This window comes from Echeneis naucrates, chromosome 9 (assembly GCF_900963305.1).
Source record: "Echeneis naucrates chromosome 9, fEcheNa1.1, whole genome shotgun sequence".
Lineage (NCBI taxonomy): Eukaryota > Metazoa > Chordata > Actinopteri > Carangiformes > Echeneidae > Echeneis > Echeneis naucrates.
In genome coordinates this window covers 21,270,090-21,297,257 of record NC_042519.1, presented here as the reverse complement: position 1 = coordinate 21,297,257, position 27,168 = coordinate 21,270,090, and the positions used below count along the sequence as shown (strand labels likewise).

Below are 27,168 nucleotides of genomic sequence, written 5' to 3'. Positions count from 1 at the left end.
AAGCGAGAACCTTTAACGATCTGCCGCGAGACGGCTGTGACTGTGCGAGCAGCTGTGACGTCAGCTGTGGTCCCCAGAGAACGGAGAAACGACAAAAGATGTTGTTCTTCCCGTCTCGTGTCGCCTTCCCTTTCCCTCCGTCTCCGGGGGTCGCTTAGCTCCCCGAAGACGTCGCCCTCTCTGTCACAACACTGACAGGCCGAGCCCAGAGGTGACAGCGCTGAGGGGGGAGGCTTCCTGCCCCCTGACCTCTGACCTCGGTGCCACTCACTTTGGCAGACACCCAAAGACGCGGTTAGGAATTCACATTAACGGGTTAACGCATCCATAGGTGCACACGCACAAAGACGTTGTCGTTGTCACGCCAGCAACCGGGGTGTGTGTGTGTGTGTGTGTGTGTGATCTGACACAAGATGGAGGGTGCTTATGTAACACAATTCATTTCAAAGGTGTAATTGGGTGCCTGTTTGACTCTTGGCACTTGCAGTATCAAAGCTGACGTTCATCAAAGTCTGCCAAAATAACGAAGGTTATTTTTGTATGGAAATATAATCAAACACACACACACAAAAAAAGAAAGATCAGAACTGATATAAATTTATTTTACTGACAAAACATACTGTATTTGTTGCAATGTATATCCAGAACTATCGATACTGTAACTTCTCCACAAGTTTCTGCTTAAATACTGCTTCCTAATCCTAAACATTTTCTTCACATTGTAATTCCCCAAGATAAAATGCTTTCAGAGAGAAAGAGTAAGTAATTCAAAAAGACGCATCAATTCAAAATAAATGCAAATGTTTTGAAAACCTGGTTGTCTTCACAAAAAAAAAAAAAAAGAAAGAAAGATAAGATAAAAGACGGATGTGACACAAGCACACATCTAAAAATCACAGTTCCTTCATCAAGTTTAGATTATAAGACCCATCTGGTACAAATTATCTTCTCGCCTTCAAGAGTGCAGCCAGACGTGTAACATGACTTCTCTGTACACAGGATGCAAACCTAAGCTCTAAGATGTCTTCTACATTAATCACAAAAAAACCCCATGAAACCAGAAAGAATAAAGGCCCAAACGGAGACCCAGTGTGGTGTAACATTACAGCCTATCAACTCCTAATATTAGCATTAAATGGCTCTTGAATAGTGAGCGTTCCATTTTTCATTTAACCGTTGAACGCTGACAGACAGCTAAAGCAGCATGAAGTTACTGAACAAAGAGAGAATATATTATATTATATTACGAATAAACCATAATATAAAAAAAAATCATTAGTGTTTAAGCAGAAGTGAGTCTGATTCTCTGCTGTGGATTAAAACAAAAAAACAGCAAACATTTTGGGTCGGTTTACAATCGACATATCAGCCGTGTAATCGCTGATTCTTTTTTGTTTTTTTGTCCCCAGTTTTTTTCCCTTAGTGGTTTGTTTCCGTTTGAATTTCAAAACACTTCAGCTAATCAGCCCATGTGGGTCACCCCATTTGGACGTGATATAATAACCATTTCTAAACTCCACAAATACTGTCTCATTAAACCCACGGTGGAACGGGAGCAGTCAAATCTTATTACTGAACTTTTTTTCTTATTATTATTGTCATTAGCTTTTTTTGTTTTCTACCTTTTTTTTTTTCTGACACTAATAACTCCTCACACCCAAGTTCACTTCAAAATATTCAAGCGGAATGTGCTATTTCACACACTCACTGTAAACACACACTCAATTTTTCATGAATCCCAGATTTAGTGAAGAAATATTATGCAGGAGCGTTCCCAGACGCTCCAGGATTTGGTGCAGACCGAGGCAGTGGTCTTTCCGTAGTCTGCGTTGGTTCCCTGGAAGCCGGCTGTGAGGTCTCATGCTGAGAGTCTCATGCTGACCAGGAATGTAGAAACATGAGAATCATGTCGGTCATCCTTCCTGCTTTTACTGGTGTGCGACTTAAAGTTCCTCAAAGAAGGCCACCCTGGATTTGGTGCTCTGTAGTGTTAGCTGTGGATGAGATAGGACCAGCGAAGATAAGAGTTTATATCAGTGTCGAACGTAAGCAAGAACAGGATATATCTCAGTGGGGCAATGAGGCAGAACAAGTCAACAGGAAGTCCTCGTTGGAGACGGACGTCGATGAAATCATCACCTGGCTCATTCCTCGCTCCAGTCCGTTTGTGTACTGCTAAATACTGTAAACCTCTGAGTCTCAGCTGGGAGACCCTGAAAACGATGTACAGAGTGTCAAGAGTGTATCGCCAGCATTTTGGCACTGATTGAAGAATTATATATCAAAGTTTCAAAGTTACTCACTTAAAGCAATAATCTGACTGCACACAACAAATTTCAATGTTAGGTCCTGCCTTGTTTTATCAGCAAAATATAAACGCAACACTGCATAACAACATAAAATTCCTCCAACTGTTCCTTACATATATGAGCTCGGCTTTATGGGTGTACCATGTGAGAAGTGTTATATATCCATATGGCTACCTCACTGTTTGGTCTTTATTATTTTCAGTATTCATGCAAATCAAACCAGCACTAATTATACAGCTCCTTGTCAGCATTAAATTATTATATTATTGGATAATTAACACTGACACGTTATCATGTAAGAACTACTTTATGAAGCATCAGTCGTGCTGAATCAAGCTTCATATAGCTGGTTGGTTGGCTGATGCATCATTTTTAATTTTGTGCTCAGTCCTGAAATGCACATATATATTAATAATTAATCATTAGTCGTTCCTCTGAACAGGGGCATCAATTTAACGAGTCTCTAAAACGTGATTTGACTTGTTTCTCTTAGCTAATCAAAGGACTATGTAACCACGAGGAGAAGGCACTTTCAGTGTATTTGTGCGCTTTGGTGTGTTTACTAAAAACAACACCAGGATTACTCTGTATGTCTGTCTGTCTGTCTGTCTGAAGGTGCACTGCGTTGCAGATGGATCATCCACTGATCTTAACTGACATATCGGCCTCGCTGACGGTTTACAACGGGCCCTGCTGGACAAATAAAAAAACAGACTCTCCACCGCCGCCGCAGAGTCAATCAAACAGACTGGCAGAGCTGAAAGCTACAAGATCAATACCAGTCAGAGAAAACACTGTTAATTTATTTCCCTCCTGGCATAAATGAGCTGGTGATGGATTCCTTCAGGGCTCCGGTTGTCCTTTCACTCCTTCAGCAAAGCTAACCATGAGCTCGCGTAACACAGCAAAGGAGCACCTCCTCAAATCAATCAAAATCCAAAACAAATTGAAAACTCCCCCCCGCGCCTCCTAAAACAGCTGTAGGAGAAGGGGAACTAAAGCAGCTGCCAAAGTAAATACCGGACCAGGCCTTCTATTGTGCCTGTTGACATGCAGTCTGTACTACACTTGAGAATTCGAAAGCCTGTGTGTGTTTGTGTGTGTTTATGTTTATGTGTGTAACTCTTTTATATTCCACAGTCTCCCTGTTGGAAAAGAGCAAACGGTGTGCTGGATCGTGATATAATGAATGGCACAATAAAGAGGTATATAAATACTTCGGTGTTGTTTCGCAGCATGAGAGTGGCCTCGATGGTTGACCTCCTTTGTGTGCCACTTCTCACAGTCTGGATGGACGCCCCCCCTCCCAAAAAAAAAAAAAAAAACCTCAAAACATTTCCTCTCAGGGAAACTTCTCACAGAATCAGCTGCAGCACTTGTGTTGTGATTCTGTTGCAGGGAAGGCGCTCTCCTGGGCGGCCCGGTGTGAGCAGAGCAGATCTCGTGGCCTGGTAGAGATGCAAAGGCACTGGCCCGTGTTAAGGGGCCAGTCATTAATCATCCAGAGGAGGGAGAGAGATGTAGAAAACCTCGCCCTGGGTCGCAGCCAGCCCTGATGCTTTGGGGCTCAGAGATTCATTCCACGTTCCCAAATGTCCTTCTTTACCCACCGAGTCCCCTTCTCCTCCTCTCGTCCTCTGCAATCTCAGTGCTACTCCGCCAGTCCCTCCAAGGCCTCATCCTCTTGAGTGTTTCCACTCGATCTTGCCCTCTCCAAAACTTCTTAACTCTTTTGCAAAGCTGACGTGAGCCCCCCCGTCTCCCCCACCTTTTCTCTGCAATGCCATGTGAGCCCACTGCTAACAAGATGAATGCCACATGCCTCTGGTTCAATTAAACCAACACTTTCAACTTAGTTCCTTCTCCCCCCTGTGTGCCAGAGGTGTCCCCATCCATCCAAATGACTAATCACCAAGCAAAAATCAATTAGTGCTCCTTTAACAAGTATTTTACACCAGGACACGAAAACGAAGGAGAGCTGGGCTCTTTGTTATGAAATATGCTAAGAATATAGCTCAAATGTTCTTTTCTGGTGCTTTTTATTGGACTTAGCAGAGATACTGCTGAGGAGAGATAAAGGAGAAATGAGCCTAATCTGCCAGTTCATCAGAGGACTGAAGAAATAGAATCCACTTTTATAACAATTCCTCTGCCTTTGACCAATCAATTTGGAAATATCCCTGAAGCTGAAACACTCTTTTTGGTGTCAGTTCACATCAGATGCAATGAAAAGAAAGGAAACGGCACATTCAGGAACGCGTAGTAAACGAGTTTGCTCCATTCCAACTCATGTAAAAACACAACACCAGCAGTCACTCTGCACTTGTGGAGGTCACAGTAGAAAATGAATGCGATTGCTTGCTCTCCCCTAGTGGCCTCCATCAAAGACAAAACTCAAGGCTGGAAAATGAAGCCAATGCTGCTATTAAGTGATGCTCGGAGAATCAATATGGTGCCTTAAAATAATATGATGGAGAGGCGTGAGTGTTGTATGAGAGAGAACAATCAACATTTTGATTGGCAGTTATCCCAGGCAGATGATGTGTGATCGGTATTAAGACACCTTGAGCTGTTGAATAGCTGCACGCCAGGGATCAGGTTCGGGTTTGTATAACTCCCTCTTTCATGTTTTTGACATCTCTATTTGCAGAGAGACGACAGCCTTGACATGTTTGCAGATGCACAATACAATATGTGATTCGTTCTATTCAAAGTTTGATAAATTTACTCTTTGAAGAACAAATGTGAGATTGGAATCTAATGTTTTCTCAGTTTCTATTTCAAATACCGAACCGATAGAAAAGAAGCCACGCCAGCGGTGGTAAATGTTGGCAGAGATTCCTCTGGCTTAACACTTCCCATTGGAGGATGAATGAAAAATGCTGTTGACCTCAGTGTTATACCTCAGAGTTTGGCATTTAACCTCCATGGAACTGTTGTCCCCTTTTGTACATGCCTTTGTACACGGGAATGTCCAGGGGATTTCGGTTTGTGGAAGAAAGTGATGGGCATCATTACAGATTTGACCGGGAAACATTTACCTATGGCTCCTGCTGTACACCTTTTTAAATAATGAATCTCACCTTTCGCTCACTGAAAAGACACTGGCTAAAGTCTGGCTGGCAGGTATAACTGCAGCCAAGAAAATCGGGCTCAGTGCTGGAAACCTCCTAACGACATTTCAGAAATTCACTGGCTGAGGAGCTTCTTGGACATTGCATACTTGAAGAACTGTCATCGGCAAGAATTAATTATGCCTGACAAAGTACAATCTTAATCTGGAAAGAGCTGATATCTGACAGCTCCCTCTCCCAGCTCGTTTGCTGGGAGAGGGAGGAGACATCCGTGCCTTTACTGTTTTGTTGCTGGTTGGGAGAGTTGAAATTGGAAGAGGGAGGGGGCTTGATTAGTTGAATGAAGGTGAAGATGTAACTGACAGTGTGACGGGAATGTCTTGTGAAAAATAATAAAAAAAATTACGTAGCGAGCAGGTCTCATGTGGACTCGAAGAACAGAAGGGTTACGTTTTAAAGATGAGGTGTTTTTGTTATCAGTTTGAGTTTGATCGGTGGTTGCGCGTGGATGTATCATTATCCAGTATGACATTAAAGGGTAGATGTAATCAGAAAAAAATATTGACAACTGCTGTGCATGTAGACTTTTTTACTAACCAGGAATGTGTGACTGCCTGTGTGTGGACAGATAAGGAGCGATGGGGGAGAATCACATGTGTACAGTGCATTTTGGAGGAATAATCTGTGCTGACCAATACCTTTTTAAAGTTGCTGTGCTTGCTGGTCCCTTGCTCCGTGTTCTGGTTGTGTATTATGTCCAGAGGAGTTTCTCTTTCCTTCAGCTTTAGACTCTCGATTTCTGTCTTCAGCTCATTCAGCTGCTCCTGCAGGTGCTTGCTTTTCTCCATGTACTCCACCCTGAATGCCGACAGATTGCAGGTTTGGGACACAAATTCAGGAGCGTTATCTTTTGGCACTTTTCTTTTTTTAAGACATACGCAGAAAGTGGGCAGCACCATGGAACAAATTAGCTTAACTAACAATTCTAAATTGCCCATAGGTTGATCGGTTGTCTGTCTCTATGTGTCAGCTCTCTGGTAGACGGATGACCTATCCAGGGTGTACCCCTCCTTCACCCTATGTCAGTTTAACTAAACACTAATCCTCCGGCAACTCTATAAGGGTAATGTGTGCAAACATAAAAAAGAATTCATGCATACTTCCATGAGACTGCCACATTGGAGCACAGACTTAGAAATACTGTATATTCATCATTTATAATCCTGGAGCATATTATACTGTAATCCAAGATTTAAGGAACTTTGATTTTATTTATAATGTTCCTACAAATGTAAATGAGAATTTCAGAGTTTTGTGTAATCAACTAATGGTTGCAGAAGATGCTAAATGTTTCATGACCACTGAACCGCCAGTGCTGGACCTGTAGTCTCTCCAGTAACTTGCTAACCTAATTACCAAAGTAGATGACAATGACGACCCTGGTAATATATGCGACTCCAAAGCCCGGGTCACACTCAGCTAAACATAGTTTTTCCTGTCTGCGATCACTGACACCATGAGCTGTGGGGAATAAAAGGCTTCATAGCTGTAAGCGACATCAGTGACAGCTAATACTTGAGGTCAGCTGCTCACCTGAACTCCAGAGTTAAAATGCGCATATTTAAAAGTGCTGATTTACTTTTTGTTCAACACTGAATTAAGGTGAACTTTTCCAAAATACATTCAGAAATTAGTTGATGGGGCCAGGAAAAGATGTTTTTCAGTTACTCAATGCCATCTGATGCTAAACAACTACATCATAGACCCCCTGGAAAGCGGTTACACAGCTCAACAAAATCAAAATTAGAGCCACCGAAAAATATATCAGGCAGCTATCAGCAAGCTACTCACTTCTCTTTTTCAATCTCCATGGAGAGGCGTTTCATATCTGTATCTTTAAAGTCAAAGCTGAGGTTCTCCCTGCTGAAGCTCAGGTCAGAGTCCAAGCTGTCAGGCGGCAGTCCTGGGGACTAGGGGGGGTTGAAGCAGAGGGAGAAATTAGCAGGAAGGAAGAGATATAGATGAACTTGCAAAAATAAAAAAGGAAAACAGAACAGAATGAAGAACGGGAGGTGATGCAAAGGGATATTGAAGAGAATAATTTAGGAAAGGAAAGGCAGAATATATGGTTAAAATGTGCACTTGTACGACTCAAAGCTGACAGAGGGGACTGTTAAAAGGAGAAGGGATGCACGCTTTAATGGTCACAGCCTGGACACACAGATATATGCATTCAGATCCTGACTGAATATCTCAAATGCATTGGCCCCACACCACTTGGATGAGAGGTAGATCTAATGCACAATATAAATGTTAATCCAATGGTTGATTTGTGAATCTAAACTACGGGGTGGATATGTTTGATGTAAATCGCTCTGGCAGAGCAGAGACCTGGCAGAGTATGTTTTGTTATATTTTGTGTATGTGTGTGTGTATAAACTCCTCATATATAAGCCTCAAGTGAGTGGAGCTTTATCACTGGCTGGCATCTCAATGTGTATCGGTGTGCGTGTGTCAGCAGATGAACATGAAGTGTCTGGGTTTTAGCATGTTGGCAGCTCTTGTGTAGACTGCCTTACATGCTGCCTTTTTCTTCTGCAAGCATCCTTTGTTCAGTGTGACTACAACTGCATGAGTGCTTGCCTGTTGGCTGAATATTATTATTTGTCTCTGTCTTATTATTAGAATATTTGTCTGTGAAGCGCAACTGTATCTCCACTATTTTCCTTCTGGTAGTTTATCCATGAACGGCTCAATGTGAGTATCATGCCTATTTGTCTTGCATGTGTATTAACTCGGAGCACCTAAAGCACAATTTGGTTAGTTTGCTTAAAATCTCTCTTTGATTTTTGAGACATTACAAGTGAAATCTAAAATGAAACGGCAGAATCAGGTGTATCAGTGTGTGAACCGTTGTAAACCATTCTGGTGATTTCACACCTACTTTACAAAATTTGGTCTGACTATTGGTAGCAGTGTTGATCAACCTGCACCAGAACTCAATTTGTTTAAGGTGTAATTTTATTTTTTTCTGTGATGGTTTGGACTTTCAGAGCATTTATGGGAAGTTGAGGCAGAGGAAAAATAGGAGAAAACTAAGGATAATTTGTAGGACAATTGAGCCACAGCAGCTAATGTGGAGAGGGGAAGATGAATGATTGCAATTTAGTCGACAATGAAGTCAAAAATCAATCAGAAGAAGCCGGGACAACAATGGCACCTGAAGATAAAGATGCATGATATCATCATGCTGGTGGTGATGCAATAATAATAATAGTATAGTGGCAGTGAAATTAATTCGTTCACTAATTTCTCTTTATTAAAAAGGAAAAGGCTAATCATCAAAGTGATAACACACTGACATCTAGAAATCAATATCAACTGCAGTGAGTCACAGTACGGGTACTGTAGGTGAACACACAGAGGGAACACAAATTTAACCTCGATTCAGAGTGTTAGGTGTGAAAATGTGTAAATTCAACTCACTCTTCAAGCTAAATTCCAAATTTTTGCTCATGTAAGGTTTTTTAAATGTTAGAATTTCTTGTTTTTCTGTTGGTTGGATAATATAAGACCTATACAGGCATCATTTTGTGCTGTAGGATAATCTGAACAGTTTTTCCTTTTGGTGTGTTTTCTTGTGTGCAGTCCAAACAATTAATTGAGAAAATAATCAACATTATTGATTCTATTAACCAATAAGGGAAGATAATTGCTAGTTGCGGCCCCGTTAATGGGCTATTTGTCTAGTCAATAGACCAGTTAATAAAAAAAAAAAAATCAGTAAAGCTAAGAACCAGAACGCATCAAGTAGTTGGTAATTTTACTTGATAAGTGACCATTATCAGTTATCATTAATAGTTTCAGCTTGTTTGCTCTTGAACATCTGACTGTCAGTTGCATTATGTATGGTATGACGTGTGTGTGTGTGTGTGTGTTACCGTATAGACAGCCTTGCTGGTGATCTCCAGCAGCTTGTGCTTCGCCCTGCGCTCCGACTCCCTGGCTTCCTGCAGGTCCAGTTTTAGCTGCTCAGCCTCTTTGGCCCTGAGGGACAAACAGACAGACAAATGCAGCTAATGCTTTAATTCACCCCCATGTGGCTTCAAAAGCAAATGCATTTATGTGTCACTGTGTTATTACCCAGGTATTACCACCAGCATTACGTACATTTCTGACTGAGTTTCCATACAGCAATGTAAGACATATTATATGGGGATGATTGTATTTCTTTTGATTGTGTTCCTGAGCAGTTCCTCGTTGATGTGCAGGGAGTTTTGTACCTCGAGGGTTTGAGTGGACGGAATCATTTACACGTTGAGTACCATGGGTTTAAATTTCTCTGGCATAGAAAAGTGCTCAACCAGAAATTGCAGTTACTGCCAAGTGGTTAATGGTACCCATTTGAAATGACTGCCTAATAAATTGTGAAGTAGAGGCTTTGAAGAGACATACTTAGTATCTATATATACTATTTTTGCTATGAAAATGACTAAAGTTCTTTTGTTACGGTGATTGACATCTAAGTTTTCCAGGGTGCTGATTAAGGATCACTCATCAATTCTCCTCCATCCTCCACAAAAGAAAAGGCACAGAAAAAAAAATATATATCACAGTTGGTTTCAGGACTGTGGAGCTTGAGCGTGTAGTGAAAGGGGCTCCAACAATAAATTTGTAATCATGATAACAATTAACTGGCACAAATTAACTGCTGTGTGTCAGATGTATGGGGAGGGCTGATGAACTCTCCCTTTCCACCAGTGTAGCTGTAACGGCATGATTACCTGCTTCTCAGCTGCAGCGCGAGAACAAAACCTTTGAAATTAAATTATTTTAGACAAGTTAGAAGTCCTCATTTTTTTGATCGAGCAATATGGATTCTGCAGCTTTACCCTGGCTCTGTTCTGTTCCACTGACGTGCGGCAGCATGTTTGTGCACCTTGACATTGAGCAGTTAAGTAGTACAAAGAAATTTGACGGGCTTGTGAGTTAAAGACAGCGTTCTCAGTTTGAAGGATTCACATGTCAAATAAAGAAAAAAGAAAAGTCTTGGAATGTAAGACATGGCATTAAGTTATTTAAAGATCTAAACTATATAAAAACTGTGAACTGGGAATGAAGGAGATGTTGATAAAGCAGACACACATTCCCTGCAGCTTTCATGGCTGCACATTTGTTCACTGCAGTCTTTCCTCGACTTCCCACCTCCTTTCTGATTCCTCAGCCATCTTGAGAGCAAGCATCTCTGCCTCCAGCATCTTCTGCTCCATGAGCCGCCGCTCCTCCTGGCCACGGATGGCAGTCACTTTGATACGCTGCATCTCTGTCTCAGCCTCGGCAGCTTTCTGGGCCAGCAGCTTGGCCTCCTCCTCCGCGATCTGGGCCTTCTCAGCCAGCAAGTCCGCCGTCTGCTCCGAACGCAGCTGGAGAGGAGCAGAAAGAGGGAGGGGGAAAGAAAGGGCGCACATGGGAAGGGGAACAGAGGACGAAAATAAAGTTTGAAATGGAAGAGGAGCTGGATAAATTAAACAAGGGAGCAGACATTAAAGGCAGAGTTGGAATGAAAGACATAGGTTAGGTCATAGGAGAAGTGATTCAAATAAGAGGGAGAGAGGAAAGGCAGAGTGTAACAGCAAGAGATATTTAAGGGGGAGAATTAGTAAATAAGAAGAAAATGAGGAGACCCAGAAGAGAGTAACTGAAGAAGCTCGACGGTGGTCTGAGCTTCTTCCTGATAATCGGTGGACATGTGGCACTTCCAACAAAGCAATGCATTTTGGTATCAGTCCTACCAGGGCCTCATTGGCCATGTGAGCCTCATCCTGCAGCTGAATCAGCCTCCTCTCTAGTTCATCCCTGGCTCGCTCTGCCTCCTCTCGCAGCTGCTTCTCCCTCTGCAGACGCTGCCTCTCAACCTGAGCCGCACAGATACGTGGAGCATGGAAGGAAAAGAAGAGGAAACGGTGGAAAAAATTAACAGACCTCTTGAAATTTGATCAAACTCTTCAGTGAATTTGGATGGAGTCATTGACCCAATTCCCTGGTCTCAGTACCTGCTTTCTTGCCCTCTCCTCTCTTGCCTGGGCCTTCATCTGCTGCACTTCAAGCGAGTCCACCCGTCGACGGCGCATAAACAGGTCGTGGTTCCCGATGCACAGCTGAAGGATCTGTTCAAGAATAGCACAAGACTGGGATTGGGCACCATTTTCAATGATAAATCTAAATGTTCCACAATTCAAATCATACTGAATGCATTTATAAGTCATATTTTGCAGCCGCTGTCAAAATAAACATTAGCATGTCTCACCAGCTTGTTGACCCTGAGACGTGAAGAGTTGAACTTGAAGACATTGGTTTTTTTGTCCAGAGGTTTGATTGTAAACTAAACAATGGGGAGACAAGAATCCCAAACTATAATCTCATCACATGCAAGCACGTTGTCTTAAATGTTTATGAAAGTACGATAGCAGATTCTCCCACTTCTTTGTCACTGTAGGAGATGTTGCGGATCTCATTCCAGGGGAAGGAGCACTTGGGCGTCAGCCTGTTGTCTGGCTCATAGATGTGCAGACCCAGGGCGTCCACTCCCAGAAGAAGATCTGTTCCCTTTTTATTCTAGACCACAGCGACAGGATAAACAAAAGGTTTTCTTGCTATCCATCTTGTTAAAGGACGCTAGCTGAGCAGTTGTTAGACTTAATGCCCAGCCAACATTCATTTCTACCTGTGGTGGCACTGCTGTGATTCTGCTTGTCAAAACTATTAGAGCTGAACAGAACAATGAGAGATGCTGGGTGCATGTGCAGCATGGTCTTGTTTACTTGTTCACTTAATCAAGGCCAGAGTCACCTCAAGTAATTTTCGGTTGGGATACTTTCCAGGTGAGTCATTAGAAAAAAACAAACCTGTGATTATTCTTGACGGTGTGAAACAGCATTTGTTATTTACCCCAAAAACATACAAATTTGTTTATAAAATGCTCAAGCTTTAAGACTGAAGGGCGAATTAAGACAGAAGAGTCAGACGACTATTCCTCCACCTCATTATAGCATCATGAAATGGGCATGCCTCCTCATCTTTTGTATTGGCTAATTTTGTGAAGATATAGCAAAGCAGCATTGGCTCACCCTGATTGGAAAGTAATTGACACCATACATGTCCAGGTCCTGAGCTATTTTTAAATACTCCATCTCAGCTTCATCCCTGGTTCACAGACAGACAAGAGAGAGGGAGGGGAAAAGATTGAGAGGGATCCAAGGGAGAAGACAGAAGAGAGGGAAGGAAGGGAGAAGAGGAGGTGCAGAAGTGGAGAGAAAAAGGAGATCAGACCTTGTTTCCTCTGCTTTTGTGTGTAGCATCTGTCACGTTGTGTGATCTATAAAAACTGCCACATAGCTCTTGCGAGGGCAAAAACACGAGCACATCACTGACACAAAACACAACTATAATTCGCTAACAGGCTTTAGAGGTTATGCTTGATGGAAAGGAAGTCTTACTCTAATGCCCCAGAGCCTCTAAATACTGCGTTAGATAAAACAAACGCATAAAATTCTTTTTCTCTTCCTCTCTGCAGCCAGATCTGTTGTGATCTCGAGGTCAACTCCGCAAAAAAAAAAAAAAAAAAGAAGAAGATCATTTGCATACTTTGATGGCTGAGGTAAAATCGGCGCAGTCTGGCACCCAATCTTCTAATAACTGTCTATTATGCAAAGTGAACAAATCCTAACTAGGTTGGACACAAAAAATTCTGACTTCAGAGATGCTCAGAGGGAATTTAAATGTTAATTCTTGGGCAATGCGGAGAAAGCATTAGAGCACTCCATAAAATAAACAACCACTGCCGTCTGACAGATAACTCAGATACTGTGCACATAAATTTTTTCCTTTTATTGACTGCGTGGTGTTACCTGGAGCTGGCTAGTAACACCTGAACGTTTTATTTTATTTTTTCTTTTTTGGTAGCAAAAATTAAAAATTTGGGTCAAAAGCGTTGCTAGTTTTAGACAATGCCAATTTATGAAGTCACTTCGGGTTCAAGCAACATCTAAGTTTACATTATATGTTAAATGAAACAGCATAAGACCATAGAATTTCCAAATGTATAAGCCCTGGTTTTGAACCCAGAACGTACTTGCAGCTGCCATGTGTAGCCATGCTACAGGCTTTTTGATGTGGACTTGAGCACACTTGAGCCTTTGAGCAGAATGCTTGCATCAGCCTATGAACCTGCTGCAAATCACAGTGCTGGCAGCAATATTTATCATACGCCACATCTTAATTTATCATGTTAAGCACTTCCTGAGAAGTACTTAACCTAAAGCACTGCTGGCTTTATTGGTTTTGCGGGTTATTTGGCCAACATTTTGGAGTTGGTGTTGTTGAAAATAAAAAGTTATGTAACGACCAGTTTACAGTTCCTTTTGAAGGAGATATAAGGCCATGGCGACCATTTAACAGCTGTTGAGAGTGTTGATATAAAGTGTTGATATCCATCAGAGAACATACTTGTGGTTTTAGGAACCAAAGTCACTCTCTCTGTTTACATGTCCTCTCTCAGCCTTCTCTCAAGTAGCAACAGTGTAATGGTCATTTAGGGGAGAGGATTGATTGGCTGTTTTCTGAGTGATAAAATAGAAATGGTGGTTGGATGAGCACGGCTTGGGGCATATTTAAAAGGCAGTGATTGCTTTGTTGTGACATCACAAACTTTTCAAAAATTATTTTAGAGTATAATTTAAAACCTAGACCTGCTTTATAGTCACGGATCAAGGGATGGATATTGCCATCTTTCAAGCTAGGCTGTCGGCATGGATAAAAAAAAAAAAAGTTATATTACTCAAAGTAAGCTTATCTGAACAGATTGTTTTGGAATTGACACCAAATTGCAGGTGCTTTCAATGCACTACATCGCTTACAAAAGACTTCAAATGTTAAAAGGGTCCGCACCACCAACTGGGTGCATTCTGCTTGGTTGCAGAGGTTATTGATGAACCCCAGAGATTTGGTTATTACTTTTCAAAGTACAGAAGTTACTCTGCTTTGGAACTCAATTTCCAACAAAACAGTCGCGACCCACGGGGGTTTGAAGACACTCCACATCCCTCACACTTGCTCTCTGGCCCCCTTTTTTTTTTTTTTTTTTTTTAAACTTGGCTGTTTAGTGGTGGAGCAAAGTGAACAAAAGAACAAGTGGTGTTCATGAAAGCCATTACAGTAGTATCATTTACATAGTCCATTCCGTGATACATTTGCTTCATTAGATGCATCTGTTTTCCAAAATTGCTGCCCAGGTAATTCAAGGACTGTGGTAAGCTGAAACTTTTTCTAATTCTCAAAAAAGTTTCCCAAAGTAAAAAAAAAAAAAACAACCTCTCATTGCCCCTCACTTCCAAAATGGACGATAGCTTGTGGAACAAACTTTTAAGCAGATGCAATGTGAACTCTAAATTGAAATTGTGCTGATGACGGTGGAATTTTTAGTGGCAGTTCGATGAAGCAATTTTTTTTACCTCGTCCTGCCCCTGTGCTCTGCATAACACGCTGTGATCCTCTCCTCCCACATTTCTGCAGTCATCTGGTACAAGTTAATCACCTGAAATGGAAAGAGACAGACATAAATATCCAAATGCAGCACACGCTGTGGTGCCACACACCGTGTCACGATGCAGGACTGGGTCTTGGGTGTAAGACGAAAATGTAAAACAAGCAAACAAAAAAAAAAAAACTTATTTCATGAATGACAATAAGCAAACTTTTTTTGTCACTCACCCTCTTTGGCAGCAATTCCTCCTGCGCCAAGAAGCCAGGTTTGTGAACAATGGGGTCATATTCTCCATACTGCAACACAGAAGAAAAGCGCAAGAATGATTAAAATCACTCCAAACTCCAAACCATTCACCTTCTCTTCCAATAACAGCCCAGACTGCATGTCTCTCCTGGGAGCTCCCCATAAAATGAAACTACAGTATCTGTAATAAAAGGACCTCTCTGAGAATAAATGGAGGCCGGTCAGCCAACAGGTCATTAACGTACAACACACACCCAGTGGCCCGGTTGTCGGGACACTGTATAAATGATACTATTAAAAATATCTCTGAGAGAACTGAAACTGATAACTTGTAATCATAGAGCTGAGCTACAAATGATATTATGTATGTTTGAATATAATTATGAATGGATTAGACATGACTGAGTGGGAATGGGACATTTCCTCTGGGCTGCTGATACCTGGTGGATGGATATGAATTATACATGACCCCACTGTCTAAAAAGTGGGCTAGCAGTGTTGATTTATGGAAGTAGGTTAGCATCAACATTTACCTGTGCATTTCTGTCCTGTGTCTTACAGACATCTCTATTAAATCTAGTTGTGTCTTTCCATTGGGATTTGTTTAGTTGGCGACCCATATTTGAGGGACCTGAATTTTTAATAATGCCAAGATTACAAGAGCTGAGCGAAAGCAAAAAAATCTGAATACAGAAGCACTTTTTAATAAAAGCAATTAACGTTATAGAACTTTACGACTGAAAGCATAGCTCTGAATTGTCCCCATGTTTTCAGTAATTACAACCCACCTCTTTCCCCATCATCACCTGCATGATGTCCAGGCACATTCACACAAAGGTTTCCATCAACCTCCTGCTGGCTTTATTTCATCACAACCACAAACGTCTAGACTTTGACGGATCTGTCCTGTCTCCCATTTTTATATGGGCCTATGTTTTCCATCAATCAAGTCTAATTGCCATTTATTCACTTCAATTTGATCTCTCCTTGTTGAAGTCTATTTGTCTGATGTTGTAAATATGACTGACACAATCAGTGGTGAATTACTTCATTTATAAGGTCTTTTTTTTTTTCATCAGCCTGCATGTAAACAGCTATTTATGTTAGCTGTGTAGTAATCGCAACGTTTAGAAATAGCTCCCCTTAAACAATGATCTCAAAAGCCTCAAATGTTGTCGTTGGCATGATGGACTTTAACAATAGCTTCATTTGAGAAGAATAAACTAAAAGGTTCAGACCACTTGTGCGGCTCTAATCAGCTAACTAATTGTATATGTTGTGCTGTTTTGTTGTGTTTTTATTGTTGCTCTTGTTATGAGCTTTAATTGGATTTTTCTTGCGCACAGCAGTCTGAAAACAGTACTTAACAGACCTGAATTTAATAAGCTCGGCACTCAGACCAGAAAGCCAGGAACACCGGTGCAGTGGCTAACAGAGTGGAGAAGCCGAGGGCCATTTAATTAGATTCTTTCTCTTCCACTTCTCACCCTTACAGCTTGCACTCCCTCAGTTTCTCTCCTGTTTGTTTGTAACTGCTACATAATTGATAACATATCGACTTTTAACTGGGCCTCGGCTAAGGGAGAAAGAGGATGGTATTTTGACAGCGACAGTGCTCTCACACGCTTTCTGATTTCACACCTTTCTTCCAATTATTTTCGATAAACCCCAAACAAACAGCAACAATCGATTCTCTGAAGAAACCTACGTGATGGTGTTTTCACTTAACAATTATCACCAGCAGCACAACAGTGACCAAAGCCAGATGGGACATGCACTCCCCTTTTTTGAAATCTAAGAAACGTACAGCATTTCTCACACACTCCAGGTGCTTTAAAGAAAATCCATTTACCGTACAATAGCATGATATCAACCAGCAGCATTATTGCAAAATGGGAGTTTTTCTTGCTGGTGTTAGGTAGGTTATGACAATAGATGACAAAAATAATCCTTTAACCCTTCAATGCTTTGGAAATATATTTTTTAGTCACATGACTCTCACTGGTGATTTTTGTGGAAATGTCTCAACAGCTACTAAATGAATTGTCACGACCAAGTGAAAACCCTGCTCTGGTCTGCATTCTAATTGTCAGGCAGGTCACCGTGTGCGATAAGGTCCATCAATCACACGGGAGCCATTTAATGCATGCATAACCTGCTTTATAGTCTATTTTCCTCTTAATGGGACCATCATTTACAAAATATTCACAATGTTGCATTGAAGATGACTTGACATGACAGATTGAGACCAGAGACTCAATCGCAAAATATTTACTGACTCATAAATTAGCAATTAAGAGTGTTTTCCCAGTCACTCCTACACAACTCATACTAATGCTACCTCGCCAAAGTTGTGCTGAGCATCAGTTGAGTCGGGTGAAGTGCAGCAGTATCTGCACGAATTCCAGCCAATGTGAAAACTGAAATTAACCCTCTTTTGCTGTTAACACAGATTGGAAATCATCAACTTTGTGTCGTAGAATGTGAGGTGGGAAGAAAAGAAATTGAAATTCAGATAGTTTGTAAACATGTTGTAGCCTAGAGTCAGCCTCAGCCTTACGTATTCCTGAAGCCACACGTAAAACACAGTGCCATTCGTGCCTGTTGGTTTGTTATATCCCGTCCCACTTGGCTAGACATAGATCTCAACACCCCCAGATGTGTTGAGGCCGGGGGGGGACTGGACCTCTCTCCCTACTCAACTTCTATACCAGAGAGACTCCCTCTGCATCTTTCCACAGCGGCTGTTTATTGCAGTTCCTTGTCAACACCTCCTTGTAGCACCGCACAGACTCAGAATACAAAGCAGGAGGGAGTGAAACCTCTGCAGACCTACAGAGGCTGCACTGCTGGCTCATATACGCATACACACTGAGAAGTGAGTAGAGAGAAGGGAGTTATAAAGTCTGAGGCTTTAAAATGTGTCATAGATTATCAAAACAATATTCTGGGGGAAAAAAATATGAGAACTGTATGTTTTTTCTCAAATGAGTGATGAAACTATTTCACTGTTTGCGGTGGACTGATGCCTTGGAGGCCTGCTCTGTGTGCATGAATGTGTGTGTCTGAGCTCCTGCTGTTCAGTCAGACAGAGCCCTTGTCTGTCTGTCCATCTATCGTTGACATTGGGTGAGGTTTGAGGACACCCTGGAAGGCCCACAAACAGAGAAAAACAGGGATTCATGCTTGTACTCAGACCTAAGGGCAATTTAGTCACCAATCAACATATAGGGGAAAGTTGTTGGAGTGAGGGAGGAAGCTGAAGGCACAGGGAGAACATGGAAACTCCACACAGAAAGGGCTGAGGATCCTGGGAAACTAATCCTGGGCCTTCCTGCTGTGATGGAGCTAACTCCACAACACTGCAGAGCATTTGTACATGCACCAAATATTTCTCATTTCTATTATCCCCCTCTTTTCACGTACTTTCTGTAACTCAAACAAGGTAATGGTGGCTTTTATGGCTTCCTACAGAGTCTGCTGTGAATTATACTGCAATCTCTGCTCCGACTGGAAACTGATCACACAGATTCTGCCTATGCACGACTGTCCGTACCTGAACAGGCTGTGATTCACATTGAGTGGGGAAAAAAAAAATCTCTTTTAAATTTTAAAGCTGTCTTGGAATACGCTTTAACTCTTTCCTTACTGTTATCTTCAGGTTGGCATTATAATGATTAAAGATGAGCCAGGTTAGCAAAGTAAATCCCAGTCCGTGATATACTCCACTTCACAGGCTACAGACTGGCTCTGCAAAACAACAACTCATGAGGAGAGAAAGAGCAAAGCCTGCCAAAAACCTCTCAGCAGCTGCACAGCCAATCAAGTACCTTTCTCTCTTTTGTAATACCAATTTACTCATACTGGTTCTAATCAAAGTAGACTGCTGCTTAAATGAAAACAAATTGTGGCCCTGTATTTTTTTTGGCTGTTTCCAGATTGAGGGAGGCTGGCAGCAGAATACACAGATCTCAAGCTCATTTTCAGATTTTTCCTGATACATGCAGTCCCCACTTTATTCCTGGGCCTGTAAATTGGCATGGGAGAGGCAAGTCCCTGAGAGCTGTTGGTCAAATCTTTGAGGTAGAGCTCAGGTCTCACTGGACCCTGTCTGCCTGTCAAACAGCCGCACCTCACTCCTCGTATCATTTTCTTGGGGATTTCAGAGAGATGGGTTCCTTCAACCGAAACGTCTGAGATCGCTTGAGATTTATTAGGAGAGCTTTTTTTATCCAGTGGAGTGATTTCCATACACATCAGGTAACTTTTCTGATCCTCAACCAATACATCTATGAAAATTTTGATACAGGTGAAACAATATTGATAAAGCATGTATGCAAGCAAACCAAAAATTCATATCAACATTCAGAGAAGTAGAGAAAATAAGTGTTACAAAAATAACCTGGATTAAAATGGCATATAAGTAATTAAATGATACCATTAAAGTATAAATGACAGTCATGAACACCCGTCAGTCTGGAAAAGGTCGGTTTTGATCAGGGCGGGTCAATATGACATAAAGTCTAAATCAAAATAAACTGTTACATTTAGTTTAGAGGCTGTGGTGAGCTGCAACAGAGCTCATTCGCACTTCTCAGCTTCTGCTTTGTTCGCATCAACATACACACCTTAGACCTATCCGCAGGTCTTAATGACTTCTGTGAACGTTTGTCCAAGTAGGTCATTCTGATCAGACGCCTGAAATAACTTAACTGGCTCCTCTAAGTGCAGGAGAGCAGAGGTTTGGCTTCGAGCACCCTCGTCTTAGTTCCTCAGCTGGCACACATGGGATATGCCAATTTTCATCTGTGCCAGACTTTGGGACAGACCAGATCGGGAACAGCACCTTTTTGATTGTGAATGGCACCTCCTCTGCCACTATAAAAATCTAGATCCAAACATTCGATGCTCTGTTTGGCCATTTCATATTCAAATTTCTCTTAAGTCATTTGTTTGCTCATTCTGGATGCATTATGCCAGAATGGAGCATTTGCGACCTTGATCTGCAATTGTGTAGTCTACTCTAGTGCTCAACTGTCACATTAGATGTTTTAATTTTAGCCCCTTCTCATCAAGCTACACAAATCTATCAAACAATAGCAAATTCAGAGAGATACAAATGATGTTTATTTACGCCGCAGTCATTTCAGGACCGTGGATAGTGTGGCTGCTGTGCTGTGATTCCACTTAAAGATCGATCGATAGGTAGTTGCAAGTGAACACATCACTTAGTTTGGCTTTTTGGTCTGCTTGTTATTCATGGTTGTCAACATAACTTTCCATTTTCCCCTGGAAAATCACAGACAGAAAGGAGAAAAGTAAAGGGACAGTCAGTGAGACAGGGAGAGAGGCAAACAGCTGTTTCTACAAGCCTCCCTCTGCTGATCATTAAACAGAAGTAATTGTTTGCTTAGGTTTCAACAGCAAGCATGTAGGTGTTATCTAATGCACGCTGGGCACGTTTTCGCTCCCCTGACTCATCAGAACAGAAGACCCTTCGTGTTCCAGGAGCTCCTGATTTAAAAACAAAGCATTGCTAATATTTATTATTTTACCAAAACCATCTGGTTCAGCACACACACAACTGCAGACACTGCAAGAATCTGTCTGTTCTGTTTACAGACTCCTTCAAAGCCCCTCCACTTGGGGCAGCCACTTGTTACCCAGCCAAAAATTAAATATACAGAGGAGCTTGAACATGCTAAGCGTCATGCATACTGCATTAGACTCAGCTGAAAATAGTTCCTTTTTATCAGTGGCAAAAAGCATTGATGCCAGCAAAAGTGAACACATCATGTTTTGGCTGCACCTCTTCGGCAGCGACTGTGTTCTTTTTTTAATTAAAGGGGATTAATGTTGTGAGTTTCTACTTCCTGCACCTGATCTGCTGGGTGGTTGCTTCAGTAGGTAGGTGCTGCTTTGGCAGAGTTGTCTGATCTGCATTTTTAGAACAGTAAGTTAGAAGGTTAGCCAACCTGCTGGTGTGCACATTTAAAACATTTCATGCAGCAACCCTGTAGCACTTTATGAAATACTAAAGGAATTTAAAAATCAATACCAAATGTAGTCAGCGTAGGTGTAATGTGGGCTTTTTTGTCCTTATCAGGACTCAGACAGCAGAATTCTGGATCAATTGCACCTGATTTATGGCCTTTTGGGTAGAGGTCAGATAATGAAAAATTACATTTGTCAAACCCCTGGGTGAAAAAAAAGCCTGCAGTCTCTCTGCAGTTTTAATAGAAAGACAAAAATGCTACAATAATGAAATAATGAAAGTTTTTGGATTTAGAACAACACAATGAAAAAAATTAATCCCTGGGGCCCACAATATGTTCACAATTCTTGACAAAGCCAAAATTGCTGCTATCTACAAGAACATATAAAGGTGGGCTGGTCTTGCAGAATAGCCACGAAGAGATCTTGTTTGAAAATAAATGAGACAAAGACCTACCGTATTTTTAGCACACTAAGGCTCACTTAAAATCCTTAAATTTTCTCAGAAATCAGCAGTGCGCCTTATGTATGAATTCTGCTTACTGACCTCGAACCAATTTAATGTGGTACACTGCGCTCAAAAAATCTAGTCAAAATGTTTTAGTACGACTTTGTTAAGCCATCCAGCCAACATTAGGTTTTTAACGTAAACCCAATTTTCTAATCCGTATCATAATCCAATTATAATCAAATGTTGGGATACGTGTTGTTCCAACGTCACACTAACTTCAGCTGTTTGCTATCGCTGGCAACGATAAACCAATCAGAGAACACCTCCACCACTTTCTGTAAAACCGGTACGTACTGTGCTTCGCTTTATATGTTTTATCATGCGCCTTATGACCCGGTGGGCTTCATGTATGAAAGTAGACCTGTTCATTGATATTGTGCCTTATAATGTGGTGCACCTTATCCAGAAAGTGCACTAACCTTGGCGTGGACGGCGTAGGAGGCCAGCAGCACAGAGGCCTCAGGTGGACAGTGTATTTCTTCCTCGAGGATCTTCTTCTTCACCTGAGGAGTTAAAAAAAAAAAGTGGATAAGAGGATAGTGACACAAGCTACTAGACAACTGTGCTTTCGACAGAACTTTCTTTCCTTAATTCCACTTAGTGAGAGCCATACACTGTGAGGTACTGATCATTTCCAATTTTTCATCAAGTTAATGCATGCTCCTCACTGGGTAAATAAACTCCCAGCTACCACCGCTGCAGCACACTAGTACTCTTTCATTTTCAGAGAGGTCTGGAAGGAATACAAACTATGCCCAAAAAAACACTGTAAGATTTAAGTGTCATAACCACACAGGGACCTATTAGACACAGAGCCAGGAACTATGTAGTTCAGCCAACGGTATTTCATATGATCATTAAACTGCTCCAAGAATATCAGCTTGCTAGTCAGCAGAGCATAATGACATGACAGAAACTAGACAAACGGAAAATGGCAATTAACGGAGAACTCCACCCAGTTTGTGCTATTTCTTGGCGTCCAGGATATCTGATTGCATGTTTGTGAATTCACTCCAATCAGCAAGCGTGGCAAACTATTGAGTACGGTCTCCAAGTTATGTCTTCATGAGAGACTGGTTCATGTTTACAAGTTTTGCCTTAACTGCTAGGAATCAGAGTAATAATATGAATTCATAAAATGAGTGGCAATTCGCTTTAACAAGCTCCTTCCAGATTAAAGCTCCAATTCACACCAGGTGTCACTTCCCAAGCTCTGTTGCCTGTCAAACTAATTGAATCACAAACTTGCAAAGCTACATATAGAGCACAAGCCGGTTTGTGAGATTAGACGGGGAAAAATATGCCTCAGATGTAGTTATGTAAGTGGGCAATTTAATGCTTCACACCTTATCATTTGCAAAGCTGTCATGCTGTCTTCTTGTGTTTTGAACTGACAAAGGTGTGGAGCCAGAGGTGACAGCCCCATAATCGTGGCAAACGCTAAGAGGCCGACGCTCCTATCTGGTTTACAAATGAGACCATGCTGCTGCAGAGACTGCAGGCTGAAGTAACGAAGGTGTGCATTGAGTCTGTTTGTGTAAGTGCTCTCAAGTGTGTTAGGAATGTGTGTGTGTATGTATCCGAATCTGTGATCATTTCTGATAAGCACTAATCCAGCTGTCATGGCTGTGACGCTATCAGAACAGAAGCCTGCTCCCGACATTATGGGAATTAATGAGAGCAAAGTTACAAGGAGACAGGCAATGCAAGGTGCAACACACTTGTGTTTTTCTCACCTTGTAGCTATGTTTCTTTTTAACTGCTGAGTAATTTATCAGCTGTACTCTTTTTTTTTTTCTTTTTTTTTTTGGCATGGTTTCCCTCGGAAATGAATAAGCTGCTTCAACTACCTCTAAATGGATTTATGGCACAGATAGACTTTTTTTGTGCCTCTATCCGAATGTTGAGGAACACAAGCTTGTGCCGTCTAAAGCCACATAACTAAACCAGCACAATGGGCTGGATACGTGCTATGAGGTATGAGCATCCCATGGAGAATATGTCATTAACTGGGCCAATAGCAGAGTCCTTAGAGCCTAATTGGTAATTGATAAATGTGGCTGATAGTATTGGATGATGGGAGGCACAGTTACAAATCTCATCTCTTGTGAGCAAAACGGTGTGGCAGGCTCCACGGGAATTCCCCGGAGAGCATTAAGTGGAGAAAAAAAGGGCAGCGGTAATATGTTGCGCATTGATTCCACATGGCTGCACACAATCAGACAGGGACAAAAAGTGAGAAAGAAAAAAAATAAATAAATCAAAAATTACAGAGCGCTGTGCTCGACAGCTTGTCAGAAAGACTGTGGACGTGTGCCCCCTGTCGGTGCTGGATCAGAATAAGGAGGCTGCATGAGCACAGGTACAGAACAGCCAGCCAAACGCCTGGCGCAGAAAGGTAAAATGGATAATCTGAAATTTGCAGGGTGTTCCCAAAGGTTTGTGCTATCATAGGCTGATTTTGCATTCAGATGATTTTAACTAGTTTAGTTCCTCTGAAAAAGATGCTCACGTTTAAGAATGTTTCCTGTTAAAGCCTTATAACAAAGCACCCCTTTGGGAGGACTACAATCAAGGAAAGAGAGGTTGTCTGCCCACTAGCCAGACAATAATCCAGGGTTCCTTCTGAGAGGCATCTTGGATTTTAGGTTCGCCTGTCAGCCTGCGGCATATTCAAGTCAGAGAGCAGCAGAGAAAGAAGAAAATGTGTCTGTTGGTATAGGTGCAAAAAGAGCCTGCTTGCCTTTACAGTTAAAATAAAAGACAAACTCAAGTATATCCTGGATCATTTCAGTTTAGTTTACCTTGAAATGAAGAAAACAAATCCTAATATGTACACAGTGGGAATACAGGAGGTTTATATTGTGTATAGTTACTTGTAGGAAGTAGAGATGCTGCGTTATGTCTTGTACTAGCTCTTCCTCAGCATTTTCAGGGTAGAACTTGGCCAAGAAGTGAAGGGTGATTGGTTCCTCCTTTGGTACCTCCTGATCCAAAACCTGCAACAATGAGCCCCAGACATCAGTACCATGCTAACATGTCTAATGGCTTTTAACAAGACCAGTTCAACATTCAAACCACTTACCCTCTTTTCCATTTTAAGCCAAGCAACGGTGTCTTTCACGTTGTATTGGAGCCCAAAGAACCAGGTCTCCCTCAGTCCCAGAGCTCTGCATACCAAGTCGAAAAGGTCTTTTCCTTTCCACTTGACCTGAAATGTGTTTGGATTCATGTTGTAGGTGTTTTGCATTTGTCTTACAGGAGGAAAACAGAAAATGTTTAATTTCCATGAATCCTTGAATTGATACTGAAACAAGTCTGAAATGAAGTCTGTCACAGCTTACATTTTGACAGTACAGTTCACATCATTCACTAGTTTCCCCTAATTTCTATGAATAACCAGGAGCAGAGAAACACTTAATTTCTTATAAGGTTAAATACTGAAAGCAATTCAGAAGCTACCATGCTGTCCAAATCGTGACATACTGGCATTTCAATCACACACTCAATCATTCAAAGCTGTGAGCCACACACGTCGCCCCATGCAGCTGAGACCTAGGAGGGAGGTACATGAAGCACACATATCCAATTTAGATAGCTTTCATCCCCAGCCCCTGAGCTAACTCGGGGTGCAAGCTGCTGTCAAGAGTATTTTTGGTGGGCTAAAAAAAATGTTTTTTGTTTTTTGTTTTTTTTATTATTTTGCAGCAGGGGTGGAAGCTAGGGGCAATGAGAAATCCTGGCGCAAGTCTGAACGAACAGCTTGTCTATGTGACCAATCCCTTTTTAAATGCTATTTACAAAAAGCCATAATTGATTGAATTATCACTCCAGGACAGAAAATAGCAACCTGCTGTGCTTTGTAATTACCCACTGCAAACTTTTGTGGGGTTCCTCCCTTTTAAGTACAGAGATGGTATCATTTTGAGGGCTTTCAGCTCTGGTATATCATCATCAACCACGTCGCATACTATTCCAAAGATAATGAAAGCAGAAAACACAGTGTGACAAAACTATGACATGATTTCTATGACAAAACTGCACCATGCAAAATCATTTTAAGCGACTCATTAAGCCATATTCTGCATCGAGCTCCACCACCGGTTCAACAAATATTTGATTCCACAGCTAAATAAAGCTGAATGAGCAGATAGGATCTTCTGCAGAGCTGTTAGACGTGTGATCACAGCTACTTGCTGCCATCAAGTGTTGAAAAATGAAACGCAACCATGTCATACAGTCGAACAATCACAGATATGATTGCAATGCTCACTGTACTGTACCTGCACCCAAATTCAGCTGTATTTGCAGACTGAGGTTATGATCAGATTACGGCAGAGGAACAAGTCAGTCATTAGCAGAAACAGAGGTGGAGCTGGTGCTGCACGTTCATTATTCTGTAATAAAATGACTGAAGGGCTTTGGAATCACAGATGAAACTTCTCACACACCTCGCAGCTGAACTCCATGTCTGACTCCATTGTGCAGATGCGGACGCTGAAGTTCTTTGCTTGTCTTCTCTTCAGTGAGTTTAATCCGATCTTGGCTGCTAAAGCACTGGCCATGGCGAACGGCTCATCAACTTCACTCTGCAAGTCAGCAAAGCACACACCCCCCACTCCCCCCCCACCCCCACCCCCTCCCAAAAACCAAGTCGACTATAAAGACATTACATCTTTGGTAGCCGATATTTCAGTGGAGGCTTCAGATGAGTCATCCTGCATGGTGGTCAGATTATAAAGTTACTTATCTGACTGTCCAGCTCTGACTTTACAGCTGATGACCGACTGATTGATTGATGCTTATAGTCAAAAAAAACAAAGTATATGTATAATACTTCCACTGATGTATTGTTGCTGTGTGGATATCTCATACACTTTGCGTACTTTGCGTTACTTTTATGTGACTTTCCGTTTGCTAACTAAAAAGAAAATGTTTACAAACATACCTACACGAGCTGATGGATCCAACGCTTGATGCTAACGTTACACAGAAACTAAGTTAGTGAAATACACGCGACGTATCCGACATAAACGGGGGGGTTTGGTGGCTTAAATTAGAAATTTCGCCACCATAAAGTCCTTTAGAGTTTACAGCTAAGCCTCCAGGGCGGCATTAATCCATCGTATCCCTCGTAAAGTGTTGGCAACGAGCTGGAAACCAAATGTTAGCTAACTGCTAATGTATCGGAAAAAGGCGACGTTGCATTCACGTACATCCAAAAAGTTGTAATAACGCAGTAACGCACATCAAGATATTAATAAAAACAACAGAAAGGATTGAAAGTGGGTTTAATAAAAAATAAATATTTGGATAGAGATAAAACGCTGATAATATAAAAAAAGTCCTCTTGTTTTGACAGCTTGCGCTTTATTATCTTAAAATGTTATTTGGATATACTTTGTCTCAGTTCGTTGTATGCAAACACGTACAAAAACAACTTTTTAAATTTCATGAATGCTCAAATAAATGTAAAAATCTTTCAACATTCAA

The 27,168-nt window shown here is 41.5% G+C and overlaps 1 protein-coding gene across 2 annotated transcripts; it reads right to left on the bottom strand.

The window, feature by feature from the left end:
- Positions 1 to 1,563: 1,563 nt before the first annotated feature.
- Positions 1,564 to 26,275, bottom strand: nf2a (NF2, moesin-ezrin-radixin like (MERLIN) tumor suppressor a). Of its 2 annotated transcripts, none has more exons than XM_029510539.1 (16): positions 26,127 to 26,275; positions 24,761 to 24,886; positions 24,552 to 24,674; positions 22,095 to 22,178; positions 15,152 to 15,220; positions 14,893 to 14,975; positions 12,511 to 12,586; positions 11,864 to 11,998; positions 11,691 to 11,765; positions 11,437 to 11,550; positions 11,176 to 11,298; positions 10,589 to 10,806; positions 9,302 to 9,430; positions 7,235 to 7,330; positions 6,082 to 6,241; positions 1,564 to 1,994 (listed from the first exon to the last, which is right to left on the bottom strand). In XM_029510539.1, the coding sequence occupies exons 1-16, from the start codon at positions 26,238 to 26,240 to the stop codon at positions 1,944 to 1,946; spliced, it is 1,776 nt and encodes a 591-aa protein (XP_029366399.1). In that variant the 5' UTR covers positions 26,241 to 26,275; the 3' UTR covers positions 1,564 to 1,943. The 2 variants fall into 2 exon arrangements, with proteins under 2 accessions (XP_029366399.1, XP_029366398.1); XM_029510538.1 differs by having other exon boundaries at positions 7,235 to 7,353; positions 9,325 to 9,430.
- Between the last annotated feature and the right edge of the window lie 893 nt (positions 26,276 to 27,168).

Coding starts and splice junctions, on each gene's coding strand:
- nf2a (XM_029510539.1), bottom strand. CDS start 26,240: ATGGCCAGTGCTTTAGCAGCCAAGATCGGATTAAACTCACTGAAGAGA. Junction 24,675..24,760: donor GGCTTAAAATGGAAAAGAGG/GTAAGTGGTTTG, acceptor TCATTGTTGCAG/GTTTTGGATCAGGAGGTACC. Junction 11,551..11,690: donor GTCTCAGGGTCAACAAGCTG/GTGAGACATGCT, acceptor ATTCTTGAACAG/ATCCTTCAGCTGTGCATCGG.